The 23,145-nt window shown below is 36.5% G+C and overlaps 1 protein-coding gene across 14 annotated transcripts in view; it reads right to left on the bottom strand.

Moving 5' to 3' along the window:
- The window catches only part of ERC1 (ELKS/RAB6-interacting/CAST family member 1), a 544,778-nt gene that overhangs the window by 498,453 nt on the left and 23,180 nt on the right, over window positions 1–23,145 (bottom strand). For 13 of the 14 annotated variants that reach the window (XM_058559107.1, XM_058559106.1, XM_058559105.1 and 10 more), the window contains one exon: window positions 9,873–10,696. In XM_058559107.1, the coding sequence (XP_058415090.1) occupies window positions 9,873–10,541 (669 nt within the window). In that variant the 5' untranslated portion in view covers window positions 10,542–10,696. Of the gene's footprint in view, window positions 1–9,872; window positions 10,697–23,145 lie in introns of those variants that run through there. The other variant, XM_058559117.1, reaches the window with a different exon arrangement.

Below are 23,145 nucleotides of genomic sequence, written 5' to 3'. Positions count from 1 at the left end.
CCCATTACTCACTATTACTGAAGAAATAATGAAATTTCCTAAACCATGGCAAGAAGCAAAAGCCTTGCTGATGTCAAAAACCACATTTTACTACAATACCCAACAGATAAGAGAAGAGGGACATTAGCTAAAGAATAATCTAGTCAAGGCCCTCTTCCCAAAGTCAGAAGACCCCTGTAAGGCCTTTAGACTTGTAGTCCCTTCTCCCTGGAACATTTAACCCCAGACAGTCACATCATTCAGGTCTCTCTTTGCTCAACTAACATCTTCAAAGAGACATAGAGCACTTCTGCTGCATACTGAAATACAATGGTTGTCTCAATGAACACCATTTTCACCTAAAAGTCTAAACTGACAACCTACGATTCTTCAGACTCAGGTATACGGCTGAATTTTCCTCAAAAAGTAATGAAACAAACCTGTCACTTCAAAGATGATAACTGACAATATTTCTTGCCAATGATAAAATTTGAGCTTTCAAGCAAAAACCAGAATTTTCGAAAAGTTGTATCTCCCAACCAGAGATAGGTAGCTTGACAGGCTACCAATACTTAAAGACTTTTCTGATGCGAAAGGAAGTGATATTAAGAGAGAATTTTTTTAATTTGTCTAATGAAATGTGTCAACATTTGGAAGATCTGCATAACTCACTGAACCAATATTTTCCAAATGACCAATACACAATGTTACAAATGCAGGAGAAGGCATATGTATTATTCATGTATATCCTCTACATGTAAATTAGATCTGTTGAAATTGCAAGACAGACCAACATATTTTAATGTAACAAAGTATGGAAAGCTCACTGATAAGGTTTCAGATTCCACACTGCAACTAACTTTAAGAAACTACACTTGCTGATGAAAATGTTCTAAAATTAGATTATGGTTATGGTTGCAAAGCTCAGCAAACTTATTTTTTAAAAAATCATTGAATTGTACACTTAAAATTGATGAATTTTATGGTATCTAAATCATACTTCAATGAAGTATTAAAGAAAAAAAACTACTGCTTGTTCAATTTTGGTGCCATTTCAAAAAATATCCACAATTATCTGAAAAGGCTTTTAAAATACTCCTACCTTTTCCGACTACATATTTATGTGAGGCCTGATTTTCTTCATATACTTCAACCAAAACAACAAATTGCAACAGACCACTGAAAGCAGAAGCAGATATGAGAATCAGCTGTCTTCTATTAAGCCAGACATTAAAGAGACTTGCAAAACTATTTTTCATTAAAAATGTTATTTATGTTAACATTTAATGTGTTTGTTATTATTTTTAAATATATAAATAAGTATTTTTTAAATTTCTGTTTTAGTTTCTAATATGGCAAATATTGATAGATAAAGCCTACATAAACAAAAGCTGCTGGGGACTCCTTAATAATTTTTACATGAGTACAGGTGTCCTGAGGCCAAAAAATTTGAGAATTGCTGCTAAAGGGGACCATACAAGTGCCCGAGGGCTCATCCAAGACTAGAACAAGTTATCCAAGGGTGATTTCAAAGCAAAATAGGCTCCTGCATATTACACACTCTGGAAGCATATAAGCCACCAGCCACTGGTAAGGGACAGTACAATGTGTACATCAAGGCTGAACTATTTCTCACCTTCTCAGCCTACAAGGTTTCCACAGATGAAATTAAGCTGGACAAATGTCATTTCAACCCAGTATTCTCTACCAAATGTCAAAATGTAACAAAACTTACATAGAGCCTATTATGTAGGAAAGACTACCAGAACAAAGAGAAAGGGAGGTAGTTTCAATAAGCATTATTGCTAATAACATGTAAAAATAAAAGGAATAGATCTATGTTAAAGACGAACGTTCAAACTCCAAAAAGAAAAATGAAAATTTTTAGAGAGGCATATAGCAGCATAGAAAATGAGAAAAATACAATTCATAAAACCATTTCTAATCTTGTCCATAAGGGAAGAACAGAAGATTTTCAATAAAAAGTTAATCATTTCCTTGCTGAAAGCACATTTTCTGCAATACTTCTTTTTGACAAGTTTACTCCCAATTCATCATGCAGAGGTACATGATCTTCAATAAACTTGTTAATCAAAATAAAATAAAGGACATCTATCAGCACAAGTTCATCACAGGAATACAAACCATTATTAACCTTTTTTAATGAATATAGTCAGCCCTCCCTATTCACGGATGTGAAACCCACCGATATGAGAGCAGGCAGGGGGCCGGCCCCGTGGCGTATCAGTTAAGTGCACACTCTGCTGCTGGCAGCCTGGGTTGGGATCCCGGGCACCAATGCACCACTTGTCAAGCCACGCTGTGGCGGGGTCCCATATAAAGTAGAGGAAGATGGGCACGGATGTTAGGCCAGGGCCGGTATTCCCCAGCAAAAAGAGGAGGATTGGCATGGCCTTTAGCTCAGGGCTGATCTTCCTCACAAAAAAATAAAAAAGAGAGAGTGGGCTGTATTGACTACAGCACACCATTTTATATAAGGGACTTGAGCATCTGCGGATTTTGATATTTGTGGGGGTTCCTGGAATCAATCCCCTGCAGATACTGAGGGATGACTGTAATGACTTTCAGGAGTTGAATCACTCAAGTTATCCTGCCTTCAACGAAAAATACCACAACAAAGATAGAAGATCAAAAATAGCTGGGCAAGCAAATACATATAAAACATGTACCATGTAATGGCTTCTCTCTTCCTCTCCACTCCTTACTCCCACAAGCAGAGACATGTAGCTTCTGATACTGAATTAACTAGATCAGTATATTTTCCAACATTAACAAGCATACATACAATAACACTTAGGTGCATGTACCTAAGACCACAGTCATCAATCTCTTATTTCCAAATGCTTATGAAAAACTTCTACTCAAATAATTAAAACTAAATTCACCATTTCTTACCCTAAATCTTTAGAAAGTTCCACTTTCTAATCCCTATCCATTTTTCAACAATAGCAAAAACATTTCCCCAATCTCAATACCACAGTTCATCATAGTCTTCTCTCTTGCCATCATAGCCGTCTCTCTTGCCATCATAGCCTATATCCAAACATTTCTTTGAAAATATCTCATGGATGTATACCTTTTTCTCCATTCCTATTACCCAAATTAATCCAGGCCTTCCGCAACAAACTCATTTCCTTTCCCTGCCTTCCTCCCTTCAATTCACTCTGCTAACAGCAATAAAAGCTGCTTCTAAACAGTATTTTTTGTTACATCATTCATCCCCTCATTCAAGAACTCCTTAGGGCAACTTTCTATTACTTTCTTCAAATTGTTCTTCAAATAAGTCAGATTAAGAAAGAAAAAATTACACACTTTTAAAGGATTAATTGAATTATATCTCAATAAAGTTGTCATAAAAAGAGAAGGGGAGGGAAGCAAGGGAGGAAGGGATAAAACAGGGTGGGAGGATGGGGGAAACTCTCTACATGGTTCTCCATGAAGTCCCACTTTATTCCATACCACTTCAGGCATTCTGAAGAGTTGAAAGACTCAGAGCACCCAGTTGTCAGAGGTAATCTGGCCTCCCAGTAACCAATTCCAGTGATGGTCAATCATTACTTTCTGAAACTTACGCTTCCATCAATTCCAGTGATGGTCAATCATTACTTTGTGAAACTTACGCTTCCATCAAATGGATATAGCTTTGCTAGAAAATATATTCCTCCATGGAGCCAAAATCTAAAACCGTAATATCTGCACTCATTTTTCCAGTTTTAGCCTTTCAAAGAAAATACCAAAAAAGAAAGAAAAGAGAAAAAAACTTCCTTCTACGTGGCTGCCCATCAAATAAACAGAGAATAACTAAAATGTCACAAGTCTCCTCTTTTTTAGTTCCCTCAACCACTAGCTATAAAGCATGGTTTCTAGGCCCCTCCAATACTCTTCTGAGCAAACAGAGCACCCATAACATGATGTCAAGTTCCAGCAGCAGCATGATTTTAAAAAGTAAAATGGAACTATGACATCCCTTGATCAATATTAATATAACTAAAAACTAAGTTCATTTTCTGGTTTCTTTCACATAAGAGAATATAAAGTGGGTTTCCCAACTCATATTTAAGCTGCTATCTGCAGTGACTGTAAATTAGCAAATCCCTAAAAACAATTCTATTTCATTGAGATGAAATCACACACTAGATTGCACTGTGAAATACAAGAGGGGGCGGCGGGGGGAAGAGACTGCAATCCTCTGTTAAATTCTCTTATTTCCTCACAGATAAGCCATGTCAGATATTTGCACAACATTTTTTATTAGATTCATGGAATCATTTTTCAAAATACTCCACTACATTCCAGGTAAGCAAACTTACCAACTCTACAAGAAGCCAATTTCCCATAACCACTTATATATCTTTGTACATGACAAGATCCAACGGATAAATAGCTTAAATTTCTATAAGCCACACATGAACAAATTTTGCTTCTCAAAATGATTGTTAAAGCCCCAAAAGGAATATATCTTTTTTACATTTGATTTAATTTTCTCAGGGCATTCTGCTAGTGCCTTTAACACACCCCATTTCTGGAACACCAAAAAAGATCAAATCTATCTGGAAAAAAGACTAGAATACAGATTTATCCACAGTACTCTAAATAATCATTCATAATTCATCTCTATGCTAAAACAGAATTATCAAAAAGAAAAGCTAAACAAATAGTCCAAGATATAGATCTCAGATTTTAAGATCAGACTTTAAATGACAATGAAACAATTAGCAACCTCATGAAAAAGCTTAGTTAAATTCAAATAATAACGGCTTTCACCATGTGACAAATCAAGGTACAACCTAAAATTATAAAAGTGTTAACAGTCACTAATGTCCAAACAGTGAGAAAAACGACAAAACAAAGATTTACACAGAGTAAGTCTACCTTTTGTATTTCTAAACTTGAAATTCTCTTGATCCCTAAATAAATAAAATCAAAATCCAAAAATCAGAATCCTGAATAAACTCAAACTCCAAAAAGAAAACAACACACAAAATATTAAACTCCCTTGCCGCACTATAATATTAAACAGAATGTACTCTGATCACACAAAATTCCAAAGAAAGTGCTTTAAAATAATTATTTTTAAAATAAGCTTCCAACTAAATTCAACATACAGAAATACTACAAGACATAATAATCAAAAAGAAGTATCACAATATCTTGTTAGATGTTAGAACAAAATAAAAAATATAATCATCCAAAGCCTTAGTTTCCCAATTCAACCAAGCTCACAGCTGGATTTTTATTCTTCATCAAGTAAACATATACTAAAAGCCTTTCTCATTCTCAATTTACAAAAGAAAGAGAAAAGGCATTTCCTGTTGAAACATATATTGTTTCCATCTCTCCAACCACCAGTATTTGAAAGTTCAGTTACAAAAGGAGTAGGAGACATAAAAACAGCTGGGTATTTATTTTAGAAATAATCTTCAAAAAGAACTCCATAATAATGAACCATACACATTAGGCAATTCTAAGCAAATGTGTTTTTACATTTGACTGGATTCCAGACCAAGATCTCTGTGGCGCAATCAGATCAACCATTTAGAACCCATCTAAATCCCCAGTCTCAAACTGAAATGGGGAAATTTATTTAATTACTGTAAATCCTAATAAACCAACCTTCTTTGTAAACTAGAAAATGTCCGACCTCTGAGGGCTATGGAGGGTATAATGAATGCAGAGTTTAATTAGGGCCCACTGCTGGCTCACTATAATTTATTAATTAGCATTATCAGTTCTCCATATCTCACTGCAGTATTTCACTTCACTTTAAAATTGCACCCTTCATTTTTTGGACCAAAGTTATACAATTCTAGGATTGTGTGGTAATTATAGTGGGTGCAAGAAGAACATATTCCTGCCAGCACTGGTGTTTAATTAGGGCAAGAGGTGGAATCCAGATAAGACAGTGATCATCCTCCTTCAGCACATAGGGTTTTTTTGGCATCATAGTCCTGTGGACTGCTTCACTTCTACTGGACTCAAGTGCTGAGTCCCCACTACAGTCTTTTCAGAAGATTCAAGTATTTTACCTTTGAACATAGCTTGATAATTAGAAAGAATATTGCCATTGCTTTTTACCCACACAGCTTTTAACGTACAGGCATAACCGGCAGCCTCAATTATTTCAAAATAAAGATGTACCCCAATAATTTTTTTCCTTGTTAAAATGGACATTTCCAAGTTGCTCGATAATAAAAACCATCTTGGTGATAGGTATATTTTCAGCATTATCAGAAAGGTACATTGGAGGCTAGCTAATTCAATGATAAATCCAGTAACCTCAATTCAACTTCTATCAAAATCCACTTTAAATTTTATATATATATATAGACACACACATCTATACACATTACATTTACATCTATACACACACACATACTGTCAATCTATTTTGAAAGGCAGAACCTTTAAAGGGAAGTGTTTATTCATGTGTAATTTTATTAATTTATTAATAAGAATTTATAGCTCAGCCACTTTTCAGGTAAACAGAAGTAAACTTTTATTAACAATACACTTGAGATTGGACAATACTAAAGTATGACGCTTAACTGCCTAAATACATATAAAGTACTTCATATTTGAGCACCGACACACCATCGGTAGATACTCCAAATTAATTAATCTTATTTTTATAAAATTAAAAGAATCTAATATCCTCCCAGGAATGCAGATACAGTTTCTAAAACCTATGCTACATTGATACTTTACAACAAGACTAAATAAAGCAAACTCATTTTTTCTCTCTTGATATCTACAATTCAATACCAAACTATAAAAATTTTCAGAATGTACTCATTTTATATTCAGGAATGAGAAATTTTTGGTGGTGTACTTCACTTTCTGACAACTTAAATGTTAACTAAAAAAACTACTACCCCATTCTGTTGTCATCTATCATATGAATATTTTATCTTATGCCTCAGTGATTCTCAAGGTGAGGAGACATCAAAATCACCTGGACTTTTTTTTAACTAAACATACCTAAGATTTTAAAAACCTTTTTTCCATACACATATTCCTTCTACTGAAGGTCACTGTCACAATTAATGATCATTATGTATAGGAGTCTGTCACAACTCTGAGCTGTAATATGGGAAAAAACAAAAAAAGGATGAGAAGCACTGAGCCAATGGTCCCTTGTTTTTTTCCCCTTCTTTCACAATCGAGCTCAAAAGTAGCAATAGAACCATCGCAAATTCCCTATGGCAAATGAGCAACAGACTAGTTTAAGAATTAGATGTACTAGATTCTAAAGATCCCAAAATCAGTTTACAATCAGAACCACCAGAGAAACCTGTTTAAAACACATGTTCCTGGACTCCATTTCCAGAGACATTTACTTAGTTGGTATGAAGCTGGGAATCTATATTTTAAACAAATATATCTGTTGATACTGATGTATCTGAGCCAGCACTTAGGAATCCTGTCCTTACTTTTTAAGATCTAACACTGGGGTCTATTTCAGTTCTTTTCTTTCTTTTCACATTTTTAAAGTCTTGAAGACTCAAATGCAAAGAACATCCTAAGGAATACTTTTTAAAGGACATTTCCTCTTTTTTAAGAAGGCTGTGTCGGGCCGGCCCCGTGGCTCAGTGGTTAAGTGCGCGCACTCCGCTGCTGGCGGCCCGGGTTCGGATCCCGGGCGCATGCCAACACACCGCTTCTCCGGCCATGCTGAGGCCACATCCCACATACAGCATCTAGAAGGATGTGCAGCTATGACATACAACTATCTACTGGGGCTTTGGGGGAAAAAAATAAATAAATAAAATCTTTAAAAAAAAAAAAAGAAGGCTGGGTCTTTAAGAGCCTTAGAGATTTAAGACTACTAACAAAACATTCAGATTTTGTGTAGTGAAAAATTAAATTTAATCACTGGTTAAAAACTAGAAGCAAAGCAGTTTGGGGTTATAATATATCTGAGAAAGAATAAAACTGTAAATTTTAAATATTTTTTAAATCTCTGATTCAAATGAATTCAAGGTTTAGTTTTTAATTCATATTATACTATCAAATAATAATTTGAAGATTTAAAAATCTGAAGATTTTTAACTGTGATATTAGTTAAATTAACTGGTACAGTCACAATAGTATATAGGCATTAAAAATAATGATTTAGATACATATCACAGGGCTTTACTAAATACAGTAGAAATGTTGTTGGCTAAAAAAAGGTGACAACAAAACACCTACAATATTCCATTCATGTAAAATTTATATGTGTGTATGCACAAAGTTCATTACGGAGAAACATCAAAATGTTAACAGTGGAATAGCAAAGTTATCAGAGATGGGAGGATCTGGACTAAATTTTGCTTTCTTATCTATGTTTTCCTGTATTATTTTTATGATCAGAAAAAAGAAGCTAACTTTATTACTGAAAAAGTAAGTCTGGGGTTTTAACATACAAAACAATGTAACTAGAGATCTTTTTCAAATAACCAAAACAATAGATCTGAATGTCTGAACTGAGGATTAGTAATAGAATGGTAAAACAATCAACAGAAATCTTAAAATTAGATTCACTTCATCAGTGACAGAGATCATTTCAAATTCCTCTACTTCTTAGCATCATTCAAGAACACTGCAGAAATCCAAATAAGTTTATTACTGTCTTCATGATTTTTATTAACCTAACCCAAAAATAAAATATAATATAAAACGAGGTAGCTACTTCAAAATTCTCCTTTAAAAGTACAGGAGAGGGCCGGCCCCGTGGCTTAGCGGTTAAGTGCGCGTGCGTGCGCTCCGCTGCTGGCGGCCTGGGTTCGGATGCCGGGCGCGCACCGACGCACTGCTTCTCCGGCCATGCTGAGGCCGCGTCCCACATACAGCAACTAGAAGGATGTGAAACTGTGATGTACAACTATCTACTGGGGGTTTGGGGGAAAAAAAATAAAATAAATAAAAAGTACAGGAAAATTTTTTCACGGAGGCAAACTCAAACTTGCAAGTGTAAGAAAATTTCTAAAAGTCTTTTAAACAAAAAGTATGGTTAAGTTTTTAATTGCTGGAGTTTAAATATGATTTGTTCAAATCTTTGAAGTCATATGCCGCTGAATGTGACATGGCTATGGCCAAAACATCAACTATAACCTGGAAGAGTGTGGAAAAACAATAAATAAATGTTTCATATATCCATAAGATAGCACTTAACTCTTGAACTGCAAAGCCCATAATTATAATGCCTACTTATCTCAATTATTCTCTAGAAGCAACCAATCACACCAAGTTTGCTTTCTTCCACCTTAAATTTGAAGAATTAAAGAAAAAGAAAAAAAAGCTACATAAGCATCCTGAAGTTCAACTTTCACGAATGTCAACAGAAAGAACTGCTACTCACTGTAGCAGTAAATAATAAATATTTACATAATCCATGTTATTTTTTTTTAACTAATTTCCATTCTGTGCTGTCAACACAGTGATTTGCCTTGTGATAGTTTTTTTGTTTTTTTTAAGACTGACTTGTTTGACCTTAGGGTAAATCTTAATGCTATATCTCACACTTAAATTACATAGCCTGAATAATTTTGATAAAAGATCCTAGAGCGTGTGGCAAAATTATATTCTCACAAGAACAGAAAAACAGATAATATATGCTGAAAGAAAAGACAGGAAGAGAAAGAGAAGCCAGGGAAAAGAAACAAGCAAGAATGGTGAGCAAGCAGACATGGCAACCAGAAAAAAATGAAGGCACAGGACCAAATCTGGAAAAGGCTGAGAAAGGGAGGACAGAAAATACTAACATAAATAGGAAAAAGAAAGATAAATGAACCAAGAAGGGAAAAACCTAAGAAAGAAAAGAAAAAGAATGGCTCATTTCATTTACATACATGAATTCAGCCAATAAAGGTAATTATACATATAAAACTAACCTGGTTTTCCTCCTGCACAACTCTATACTGTTCCTTCCAAATAGTGATTTTGGAAGCTTCATCTTTTCTCAGGGCTCGTTCTTTCTTCAGCTCTGGGCTCCAGAAGGTCTTGATGCTATTCATTGAAGAACTTAATTTGCTCTCCTTTACTTCCACATCCTTCCTCAAGAGATCATTTTCCCTTAATACTTCCTTCAGCTGTGTCTGCAGATCCATGATTGTGTTATCTCTTGCCTGACGAAGAGAATGCGGAACGGTGGATGCCATACTCACAGGAGGGAGGTGATGCTCTCCAAATGCTATGGTGTCACTAGCAACCCCACTGCTAGCTATATTGGGGCTACTGCCCATAGCAGTCATCCTAACACCATAAGGCAGACGTCCCCCAGAACGGCCAAGTGTCATGGTGCTTTTAGGTGTTTCTGAACCCACATTTTCATGGTCACTTAAGTACATAGGGCCAGATGTGGCATAGGCAGCATTTAAGGATTGGATATTCTCCATTGAAAGGGTTTTTCCACTGCCACCTCCAACATTGCTTCCAGAACTCCCTCCTGTACTATTCGTTCGACGATGACCCAAGCGAGGGGAACGTGGAAGCCTAGGTGAACGCCCAGGGCTCTGGTTGCTTGGTTCCACCTTCCCAACTGAGCGAGCACTTCCATACATGGTTGCAAGATGAATTTAGGTGCCAGAAAGGTGTAAAGCAGAAAACAAAATATGGAACTCCGTGAAGTTTCTCTATGGCTATAACTCTGCTTAAGGCTAATCAGAAATAACAGGTCCTCAGCTGTCCAGTCTTGAAGAAATATCTTACACCATATCTGCAATGAAAATGTCACACATTAAATAAACAACTTATTTAATTTCACAATAAACATTTTTAAAATATTTCATATGTCTCAAAACTGAATACTGAAACCATACCATGCAAATGGAAGATAAAAAGAAATAAGAGATACAAAGATTAGCAAGGAAAAGATAAAACTCGGGGCCGGCCCAATGGCCTAGTGGTTAAGTTCGGCACACTCCACTTCAATGGCATGGGTTTGGTTTCCAGGCGCGGACCTACACCACTCATCAAGCCATGCTGTGGTAGTGACCCACATACAAAATAGAGGAAGATTGGCACAGATATTAGCTCAGGGCAAATCTTCCTAAGCAAAAAAAAAAAAGATAAAACAATGTTTGAAAAATGATTTTCTGACTGGAAAACCCAAGATCATCAACTAACAGGTAATCAGAACTGATAATAGAACTCAACAAATTGGTCAGACACAAGATCAATATATAAATATCAATACTTTCCTGTATATCGGTAATAACAATAAGAAAATGCAATTTTTTAAAACTCCCATTCACAACAGCAACAAAACCATAAAAACACTTTGATATAAATCTAAAAAAAATGTGTGAGCATTTTTGGAAAAAACTATAAAACTTTACTGAAAGAACATCTGAACAAAAGGAAAGTTATCCATGTTCATGGATGAAAAGACAAACACCTTAAAGGTGTCAGTTCTTCCCCAACTACTTCAAATTCCAATGCAAATCTCTATAAGATTCTTCACATAACTAAACAAGCTGGGTCTAAGATTCAAATGGAAGAGTAAAGATACAATAATAACCAAAACAATTTGAAATAGAACAAAGAAGGAAGATGTCTCCTAAATAGCAAGATAAATTATAGGTCCATGATCCTTTATTTGCAATGCAAAAATCCAAAAAGCTCTGAAAATAAGTTTCTTTCTTTTTAACTCATTTAACTGATAGGAGGCCATTTATTGGTTATGTGTGTCTCAGTGTGATTATTCCTACATTTTATTAAGAAAACAATGTATATGATGACAGGATACCACATAATGCCCACTGGGTATTATGTGGAAAAAATCTGGACTCCAAAACCTATCTGACCCCCAGGATTTCTCAAAAGGACTCATAGTAGCCTTTTAAAGCTATAGTAATTAAAACTCTATAGTACTGGCCCAGGAATAAAGTCTAAATTATATATGTGAGTTTAGTATATGCTAAAAGTAAAATTTCAAAACAGCGAGGAAAGGAAAAACCACTCAATAAATGGGGTTTGAACAACTGGTGTTCTTGGAAAAAAATTAATTACATCCCTACTTCACACAGTACACAGAAATAAATTTTATGTACATTAAAGATATAATTTTAAAACCATTAAAAGTACTAGAAAAACACTTGGGAGAATATCCTTGGGAACTTGAGTTAAGGTAGGACTTCTTAAATAAGAAACAGAAAGCAAAAACTATAAAGAAAAACAACTGATATACTTAATTATGTCAAAATGACAAAATATTATACAAAAAAATACCATAAGCAAAATTAAAAGAAAAACCAAAAACTAGGTGAAAAATATATCTAACATATGTATAAAAACCTGCATACAAAATATATAAAAAATTCCTACATAAGAAATGCCAAACTTGAAACAGCAATGGTAAGATGGGAAGGGAACTTGTATTGTAAGGAGAGGTTGGGGCGAAAATGTTTATGAAGGCTTTAGCTTCATTTATAAAGCTTTTATACTCATACTACAATAAACCTTGAATATGTTCATATTCTACAAGTAAAATTAAAACAAATTTTAAAAACATATCATAGCTATCTGTTTCCCACACTTCTCTCCAAGATAAATCAAGACAGATTAAACCAGATCTCTGTGATTTCCTAACATAATTCTACCACAGAATTGGCTTAGGTCAAGTAATAGGTTTCAGCACATTAGATAGTATTTTCCAAAAATCCACCGTTATGTAGAATTGATTCTTGTAAGTGTTTCTTCATTGAAAATGCTATCCAAGTACATCACAGGGTCAAAAATAAGATTTTAAAGGGTCTATATATTCTAGCCAAACTCAAACAGGTTAAAGATCCTCAGAAATGTGAATAACTGGCAGTCTCATCTCTACATAAGTGACATTACATCCAGTAAAGACAGCCCTAGGGTAACAACAAGCAGGACAGGAAATACCCTGAGCCCAAACCTTTAAGGTTCCATCTCAGAAACAGCAATAATACACTAAGTTCAGGAATTGCAACATTCTGTCAGCAATACGAGGAAATTCCTTTCCGGGACTAACCTAACTCATGAAGTAAAAATTCCTTTTCATGATTAATCTGGACTGTAACATAGGCGACAAGTAATAATCTACATATTACTGTTTGAATGAATTATTTTTCAAGATCAGTGAGGGAACCTGAATACTGATTAAAATAAGAGAGCCATTCATTCATTATCCAGAACCCCTTGAATGATAACAAAAGCTAATATTCAGTGAGTGTTTACCACATGCCAGGTATTGTGCTCACAATTTTATAAGATTTAATTTAATATTTATAAGCCCCCTATAACATAGGTACTGTGATTATCTCCATTTCACAGATAAAGAAAAGTGAGGCCTTTGGGTGTTACATGACTTATCTAAAGTCACATAGCTATTAAGTGGTAGGGTCCAGATTTGAATTAGGGCACCTAATTCCACAGCCCTGGAGGCTCTTAACTGCAATGCTTCACCAACACCATTGCTGATGTTAACATCTCGATTGTCCATAGGATATTAAAGGCTTCCAGAGTTTTCAGGCAGTGTGTCCTGCTAACCCAGTACTCTAAAGATTTTATTTATTTATTTTTTTCCCCTTAAAGCCCCAGTAGGTAGTTGTATGTCATAGCTGCACATCCTTCTAGTTGCTGTATGTGGGACGCGGCCTCAGCATGGCCGGAGAAGCGGTGCGTCGGTGCGCGCCCGGGATGCGAACCCGGGCCACCAGCAGCGGAACGCCCGCACTTAACCGCTAGGCCATGGGGCCGGCCCTAACCCAGTGCTCTAAACCTAAACTTTAGGGCATATTTTAGGTTTTCCCAGGTGTAAAGCTTAAATAATCTCATTTATCTGTCTATTAAAGAGAAAGTCTTTTTTAAAAGATGGTGGGCAAAAGAACAAATAAGTAAAACTAACAAAATAAGGAGTAATAATGCAGAGTTTCAGGAATCATGTCATCAGAACTTTAAACTGCTACATTCAAGAAAAAAATTCCCAACTGTGCTTTTGTGCAGAACTCTATTTTCATGTAGTCGAGTAACTAAATCACACTAAATAGGCTAAGATCCAACAACAAAAATTCACATCAAGTTTTCAACATTAGCAGGTGCACTCTATGTTCAAGTCACTTTCAGATCCAAAACAGCATTTGCATGTGGAGTCTTTGTTATTATCAGAACTATATTCATTTATACAACAAAAGAAGGAAATTCACTAGCTCTGTCAGAAGCCCTCATACTGGCTTTTTAATCTCATGAGCCTTAGGGAAGAGTTTTTAAAAAAAATAAATTTCTTTTCAAAATACGCCAGACACACAACCACAAAATAATAATTATTAGACTTTAAAACAGCTGACAAAAAAGAATTTTGACCAAAAAAAAAGTTACAAAGTATGATTTCATTTATATAAAATTCTAAAACTAATCTATTATTACAGAAAGCAAATCAGGGCCGGCCCCGTGGCTTAGCGGTTAAGTGCTCACGCTCTGCTGCTGGCGGCCCGGGTTCGGATCCCGGGCGCGCACCAATGCACCGCTTCTCTGGCCATGCTGAGGCCGTGTCCCACATACAGCAACTAGAAGGATGTGCAACTATGACATACAACTATCTACTGGGGCTTTGGGGAAATAAATAAATAAATAAATAAAATTACTAAAAAAAAAGAAAGCAAATCAGTCCGTGCCTGGGGATGGAGGTGAGGGAGGCATGGATCACAAAGGGGTAGGAGGAAACTTTTGAGGTGATGAATATGTTCATTATCTTGACTGAGGTGATGGTTTCATAGGTGTATACACGTCAAAATTCATCAAACTAATACTTTAAATATGTTCAGTTTATTGTACATAGATTATACCATGAAAGTTTGAAAAAATAATTTCACATTCCAAACTCCCTTGCCTTTGATTAATCCAAAAGAAACACTTTCACTGATTATACACCTGGAATCCTGATTGCTGCTGGAGAAAATCATGCAGCTGTTCAGTTTGAGCCCATAATGTTGCCCCCCACAGTCCTGAAAGTCCCTTAGTTAGCTTCCTAGACAATATTTTGTTAGCTCTCTATCTAATATCTGTTGTGGTGGTTATTTCAAACCTTTTCCCTCTGCCCATCAGACAGAACATATGAGTCTCCTGGGTCAGAGACAAAGAACTTGATTACTCACAGCACAGCAAGCAGTATGAGCATCACGTTTGCATTGGCTCCCTTTTACCCTCAAGTCCCACAAGGTGTCACAGAAAGGCCCAGGTAGATGCTACACATGCCAGTGGGCTTGCATCACAGCTGAAGAACATTAAGATTAGGGAATCCACCACTTTTACAGTAAGCAGTAAGTAAGCCTGCTCTCTCCCAACAGGAGACATTACCTCATCCCTCAAGGTGGCTTGTTGCAAACACAATCCTGACAAAAGGTCCAGGTTAAGAGCAGACAGAGCCTTGCATCCTTAGCATACCCAGCAAGACATGCAAGAAAGAAGAGACCCATGAAAGACTCACTCTCCTGACAAGTATTTGTGGTAGTTTTAAGGTATCTCCACAAATTCTTTAATACTCCTCCCTTCAAGAGGGGAAGCAAAATACCTCTCTGTGAACGTGAACTAAGCAATTTGCTTCTGATGATGTACCACTTCCGTGACACTGGAGCTTCTGTCTCGGTCACTCTCTTGGATCACTCACTTTGGGGGAAGCTAGCTGCCATGCTGTAAGGATATTCAAGCTACCCAACAGAGAGAGCCACATGGTGAGGAACTGAGGCCTCCTGCCAAAAGCCACATGAGATAGCTTGGAAAAGGATCCTCCAACCCCAGTCAAGTCTTCAGATGACTGCAACCTCATGAAATACCTTGAGCCAGAACCACCCAGCTACGCTCTTCATAAAAACTGTGAATAATGTCTGTTTTATAAGTTTTGAGGTAACTTTTTATACAATAAGAGATAACTAATACAGTATTGTTTCCTGAAACTTTTGTTTCAGGTGTGCATATGTAAACACATGTGCCTACTGGATCACAATTTAAAATGTATTTCTTTTTGCTGGTTCTAAACAATTCTCAACACCATTGCCAGAATGACCTAAAACAACAATTCTCCAAGTGGGTCAGGAACCCCCAGGAGTCCCAAAGACCCTTTCAGGAGGTCCATAAAAGCAAAACTATTTTCATAATACTATAATTTTTTTGCCTTTTTCACTGTACTTTCTCACAAATGCATAGTAGTGTTTTCCAGAGGCTACATGACATGTGACATTAGCCCAGTGACAGCTAACAGAATGTGTGCTGTCTCCTATGTTTTAAAAATTTCTCAGTTTTACTTTCTAATATGGTAAATAGTAACAGATATAGTTTACATAAACAAAAGCTATTTAGGGTCCTCGTTAATTATTAAGAGTGTAAAGGGATGCTGGACCAAAGAAGTTTAAGAACCACTGCTCTAAAATTTAAATATGACATAATCACACACACCTACATAGTTCCTTTGATGGCTTCCCAAAATAAGAATCTAAATTCCTTGGCAGTGCATATAAGATTTTTCAGGATTTGGGCCCAGCCTACGTTTCTAAAGGCAGGTCCCTTCTTAACCATACTCCTTTTCCACGTGACAACCATGATCAACTACCTGCAGTTTCCTCAAATACCATGCTCTCTCTTGCTTCTAGGACCTTCCTCTTCCCCATCAACTAGCTAACTACTTACCATTCATCCTTTCAAACTAAGTTTAACAGTCACAATCCTACACAAACCCTTAAACCTCTTAGTCTAATTTAGGTGCCCCTCTTCAGGAACCAGGGGCTTTTAAAATAATGTACTTACTATGTTTTAGTTAATTACTTCTTTAAAGGCAAAGGAATGTCTCATCTCCAAAACCTAGCACAGTGCCTAATGCAAATCAAGTATGCAACAAATGTTTGCTGAATCCACAAGTTAACCTAAATCCAAATAAAATTTCATTAAGATAGTTCTTATACATTCAGAAGGTGGTAGTAATCTTGAAATTCGTTTATGGAAACTGCAACTAAATGCAATGTAAGACAAATATAACGGAAGCCTTTTTACCATTTCCTTCACGTTAATAAACCTTATTTTGAAATTGTAACCAAATTCCATACACTGACAACCTCCTTCTCTATATGTATTGCTATATATTTTTGTCCTCTAAATTTATGCCTTGAAAATCATACAGAAACTTACTAAATGGTCAAGATTTCAATTTTGTAAAAAACAAACTGTTCTTCTTAACATAAATAAAAATAGGAAATTCTGTAGCTAAATCTTAATTCCAAGAAGACAGCATAAGCTCAACAAGAACAGACTAATGTCTCTCATCTTCTAGAAAAAAAAATTAAAATTTCACACACACACAGCAATCATACACAGAAAATATCATGCCTATGGGTACAAATCTGCTCTCAATACTGAAAAATCTCTATTAAATTATATGTCAAGTTAATACTATAGCCACAGACCTACGAAGTACTTAAAATTAGTTTTCTTATCCTATATTTTGAGTTTTAAAAAATATCAGCACAGCATTTAAATCTCTGCAAGTTTGCCCAGATTTATGCTTAGAAAAATTTCCTAAAATCTAATTCTGATAAGAACATTTCCAGAAATCTGGTCTATCTTCAATTTGATGTTTGTTGTTTGTTAACAACATAGTTCCACAATCAATTCATATTTCCATATTCCCATAAAAAATGACAATTTTTAGAGCTTTTCTATTTTCACTAAAGAAACATTCTAACTCAAAAACAGGCTGAAAGACTCACAATACTGGGTTTTCCTTCTGAAGGCACAATTGTTTCTCAGAAAAGAAAGTTAAAAAAACTAAAATTAATTCAGTTTTGGTGCTATATACTTATAAGCAAATACTTTAAAGATATATAAGACAATCAACATTTAAAAGGATTAGATTTATTTTTAAAATAATAAAGTCATTTTTTTAAACTTCTCCAAATGAAGTGGAATGGCAAAAGTTAAAAATACAATTCCAAATCACGAAGTAACAGTGCTCAGAATACATGGACATAGTAGTTTTTAGACTATCCTCAACACAGTTGCTCTTCGTATTAAAGCAGATTAGTAACACTATGCTCAAGTATGAAACCAAAAAATAATGACTTGATATCTTTTCTACAGAGTAAGTGTAAAAATATGCAGTAACAAAAATGCAATGCATAAACCTTAAATATATTTCATCCTAACAAGGGCCCTGTGAAATAATTCTTATTGTGCTCCTTAGGCTTAGTCATGTAGTGACTAGTACAAAAGGCTTGGGCCAGTTCAGCTCCACTATTTAAATGCATAGCTTTGAACAAATAAACGAATCTCTTAGAGCCTCATCTATGAAATGGACAGAGCATCTTCCTCAAAAGATGGCTAAAAAAAAATTAAATCAGTGAGTAAGTATAAAATATCTGTTTCTTGGTAGGTTTTCAATAAATGTTAGTCATTACATTTCTAGAAATTTATCTTATACAGATTTTCACACAAATGGGAAAACTGAATAAGAATAAACTGTAAAATTCTTTGAAATAAGACTCTGGTAATAGCCTATATAACTATGGGAATATGGTGTAGTTATTAAAAAGAATAAGGTAAATCTAGGGCCAGCCCCGTGGCCTAGTGGTTAAGTTCAGTGCACTCCACTTTGGCAGCCCAGGTTTGGTTTCCGGGTGCGGACCTACACCACTTGCTGGCAGCCATGCTGTGGCAGCGACCCACATATAAAATGGAGGAAGACTGGCACAGATGTTAGCTCAGGACTAATCTTGCTAAGCAAAAAGAGGAAGATTGGCAACAGATGTTAGCTCAGGGCAAATCTTCCTCAGGAAAAAAAAAAAAAGAATAAGGTAAGTCTATATGTACTGACAAGAGATAGAAGATACACATTTTTTAATTTATAAAAAGAGGAATATAAGAATTCATGGAGAAAGGTGGGTTTTTCACATTTTTATTTTCTGTACTGATAGAGGTTTTAACATGAATATGAATTGCTTTTATAATTTAAAAAGTACTTACAGACCCACAAATATATGGACAACTCATTTTTGACAGAAGGGCAAACACAATACAGTGAAAAGAGTAAGACAATAATGCTCCCGACAACAGGAGATCTGAACAGCCCTTACATTTTCAGGGCTGCCACAGTCCACCCCTTGCATTGCATAATTACTTCTCCACACAGGGACAGGAAGCAGCTTCTCCCTGATTCTCATAGCCCTCTGTTTTTGAGGAGAAATCACAGAAAGATGAAGGTCACTGGAACAAACTACAACTGCTGTTAGTCTCAAGAGCACAAATGGTACTCATCTTCTCCTCCTCTACTATTCTAAATTGCACTCATCCTCAGTTTTCACTTCAGCAGGTCTTAGTGGCTTATCTGATAGCAACCCAAACGTTCATTACTAAGAGGCCTAAGCCCTTGGCAATCGTAGTCATCCCAGGCCAGGGTTGCTGCACATGTCCATTCACAGTTAAGATGGGGCAAGGGAGACCAAAAAGTGCCCAGCTGGATCACCTAGGTTCTACTACACATATTATTCCCTGCCCCTATTATGTTCATAATAGTGAAAAATTAATCTAAACATCCAACAGTGGGACATTGGCTATATAAGTTAAGGCACAACTATAAAATGGGTTACTCTCTGTAATGGGTTAAATAGTGTCCCCCAAAAATTCATGTCCACTGGAAACCTCAGAATGTGACCTAATTTGGAAATAGGGTCTTTGCAAATGTAACCAAGTTAATATAAATTCATACTGGATTATGGTATGGTAGACCCTAAGTCCAATGGTGTTTGGGTTGGTGTTTCTCTATGAGAAAAGAAATAGAGATTCTGTCACAGAGACACATAAGAAAGACCACGTAAAGATGGAGGCAGAGATTGGGGTGATGCAACTACAAGTCAAGGACCACCAAGGATTGCCAGGAGCTGCTAGGAGCCACCAGAAGCCAGGAAGAGGCAACAAGGGATTCTCTCCAGAGCCTTCAGAGAGGGCTAGGCCCTGTCTACACTGATTTTGGACTTCTAGCCTCCAGAACTGTGAGATAATAATTTCTGTTGTTTATATCACCAAGTTTGTGGTACTTTGTTACAGCAAACCTAGAAAACTAATATACCATACCATTATAAATGACATGGCTCTACACTTAATGATAGAGAAAGATGTTTATGATCTGTTGTCAAACCAAAGAGAAAAAAGAAAAAGTTATAAACACATATTCCACCTGAGTTTGTTTTTTTTTTAAGTTAAAGCAGGATATACAACTCTGGGTGTAAGATTTCTGGTGGTGATTGCACTATCTCTCCAAACCATAAATTTTTTTCTATGGGCACCTACAGTCCTCCCTTGGTATCCGCAGGGGATTGGTTCCAGGAGTCCCCCCACACCAAAAACTGCGGATGCTCAAGTAGCATCGGTGGTTGGTTGAATCCGTGGCAGCAAAATCCACGGCCATGGAGGGCCGACTGAACTATTTTTATAATCAGTAAAAAACAATAAAACTATTTGTGGGATGGATGGTATAAAGATATTCAACAGAAATGGTATATTTGCCTAAAATAAGGCTCTAAGTACTAAAAAGTCCCACTATCACTTCTAGAATAAAGCCAGAATGGTTTCCTTATAGCCAAGTTCAATGGATTTTCTTTACTTCTACTGCATTTAACATTACTGACCACTTCTATCTTGAAACTTTTACTTGGGTTTCTCTAATTCTACTCTTCTGGTTCTCCTACTATCTCTCCAAGACAACTCCTTTTTCGTACATTTTATTGGCTCCTCTTCCTCTTTGTTGTGTTAGTGCCCGTGAAGTTGATTCCAACTCCTAGAGACCCTGTGTACAGCAGAGCGGAACCCTGCCCAGTCTTTTTGCACCATCCTCTTCCTTCCACTGAAATCTATCCACCATGACTGACCCTGCTGGTATTTGAGATACTGGTGACATAGCTTTCAGCATCACTGCAGCTGCCACAGTATGACAACTGAACAACAGACAGGTGGTGTGGTTCCCTGACCAGGAAAGGAACCTGGGCAGTGGTGGTGAGAGTGTGGCATCTTAACCACTAGACCACCAGGGCTGGCTCTGTGTTTCTTACTATACGATAAACTCTATGAAAATAGGATTTTTATACACACACACATCCCTTGTTCATTAGTGTAGCATCCACAGACCTTACTACCATACCTGGCACATAGCATGCATTCAATAATTGTATGTTCACAGATAAGATGGACAGATTTGTGGAAGGAAGGGGAGGGTGGAAAAGAAGAGGGAAGGTCAGGCCATCAAGGATGTCAAAGCCAACCTACTTTAGACATTAAGTATCTTTATATAACATCCATTCTCCAGCATCAACCTGAGACAGAGTTAAAAAGGAAATCAATCTACATATCATACAAGCTCTACCAATGCAGGAAATGTCAACTAAAGGTTAAGTTAGAATAAGAAAGTAGTATCCTGTTTGTGTAATTCTGTCATTTTTACAATAAAAATTTATTGCTTTTAATAACCCATTTCTCTTATTTTAAAACCTTTCTATACACGGGGGTGAGATTTTGAGGTTTTCCTCCCTTTTTTTTTTTTAATTTTATTTATTTATTTTTTTCCCCCAAAGCCCCAGTAGATAGTTGTATGTCATAGCTGCACATTCTTCTAGTTGCTGCATGTGGGACTCGGTCTCAGCGTGGCCGGAGAAGCAGTGCCTCGGTGTGCGCCCGGGATCCGAACCCGGGTCGCCAGCAGCGGAGCGCGCGCACTTAACCGTCAAGCCGCGGATCCGGCCCCTCCCTTAATTCTTTAGTAAAGTTCCTTCTGAAAAATTTCAATTTTAACTTCTCAAGGGAAAAGTGCTTTTTCTATCCTTTAACCAGAATATACAGATGGCCATAAAGAAGTAGTAATAGTGAGAATAATCCACTTCAAAGCCTTCAAAAGGAACCAAGGAAATGCTGCTGAGCCAAAGAGAAAAACATGGAAGGTGGAAGAGGCATAGCTGTGGAGGTCAATTCTTTGTGATCTAGAGTTTTTCTTTTTTTTTTTTTTTAATTATAATTGTTTCTTTTTTTTTAAGAGCATTTACTTATTTTTTTGTTTTGTTTTCTGAGGACGACTGGCCCTGAGCTAACATCTGTTGCCAATCTTCCTCCTTTTTTTCCTTTTTTTCTCCCCAAAGCCCCAGCAGATAGTTCTATGTCATAGTTGTACACTCTTCTAGTTGCTCTCTGTGGGACACCACCTCAGCATGGCTTGATGAGCAGTGCGTAGGTCCGCGCCCAGGATCTGAACTGGCAAACCCTGGGCTGTCAAAGCAGAACATGTGAACTTAACCACTATGCCACCGGGCCGGCCCCAGAGTTTTTCTTAACATCCTAAATCATACTTCCCATATTCATTACCAAATCTCCATGAGGTCTTAAAACAACAACAAAACTGAGTTCAGATCCGGCCACTACTACATATTCACATCACAAAGCCTGTCAGCTAGGTTAGGAAAACCATAAAAAGAAGAATGCTAGAAAATTCCAGAATCATTTTTCCCTACAAGAGAAGCATTGGTCCCAAAACCTATATACATGCTGAGAGAGAATAGCCCCCAGCCCGGCCCCACCCCACAGACACCCATATACACCCACTCAGAATCCTGGAGTATACCCAGGGACCTAAAAATAAAAATAGTTCCACACACAATGATTGTATGTTAGCCTTTAATTCTCACTCTTCCCACAAATAGCTACAAGTGTAATGCAACTACAAATAGCAGTCTCTTACTCTTTCCTCACAGATTAGGATAATAATAGTTCTCTACAACCTGAGTCGCCAAAGAAACACCAAATATTCATAAATTAAACTAAAGCAGAAAGTCCTTTAATAGCAACACAGTAACCTACTTCAAATTAATTACAACTGGATAGGCTGACATAGATGTGCTATGAGATATTTATAAGGTAAACTAGAAAATATATCACCCATTAGCTATTTAAAGCATTATATGTGAAATTCTGACCTAAATCTCAAAATTGCTAGTCCAACCTGCTGTGATGGGTTATATTCATCACTAATTAGCATTCACTTATTATCAGAAAATGAGTTGAATATTTTTAAACACTGTATTTCAAAATTTTAAAAAATTCTCTTTGGGGCCGGCCCCGTGGCGCAAGCAGTTAAGTGCACACACTCCACTGCGGCAGCCTGGGGTTTGCCAGTTC

This window comes from Diceros bicornis, chromosome 17, assembly GCF_020826845.1.
Source record: "Diceros bicornis minor isolate mBicDic1 chromosome 17, mDicBic1.mat.cur, whole genome shotgun sequence".
Lineage (NCBI taxonomy): Eukaryota > Metazoa > Chordata > Mammalia > Perissodactyla > Rhinocerotidae > Diceros > Diceros bicornis.
This window is presented reverse-complemented; position numbering and strand designations above follow the sequence as displayed.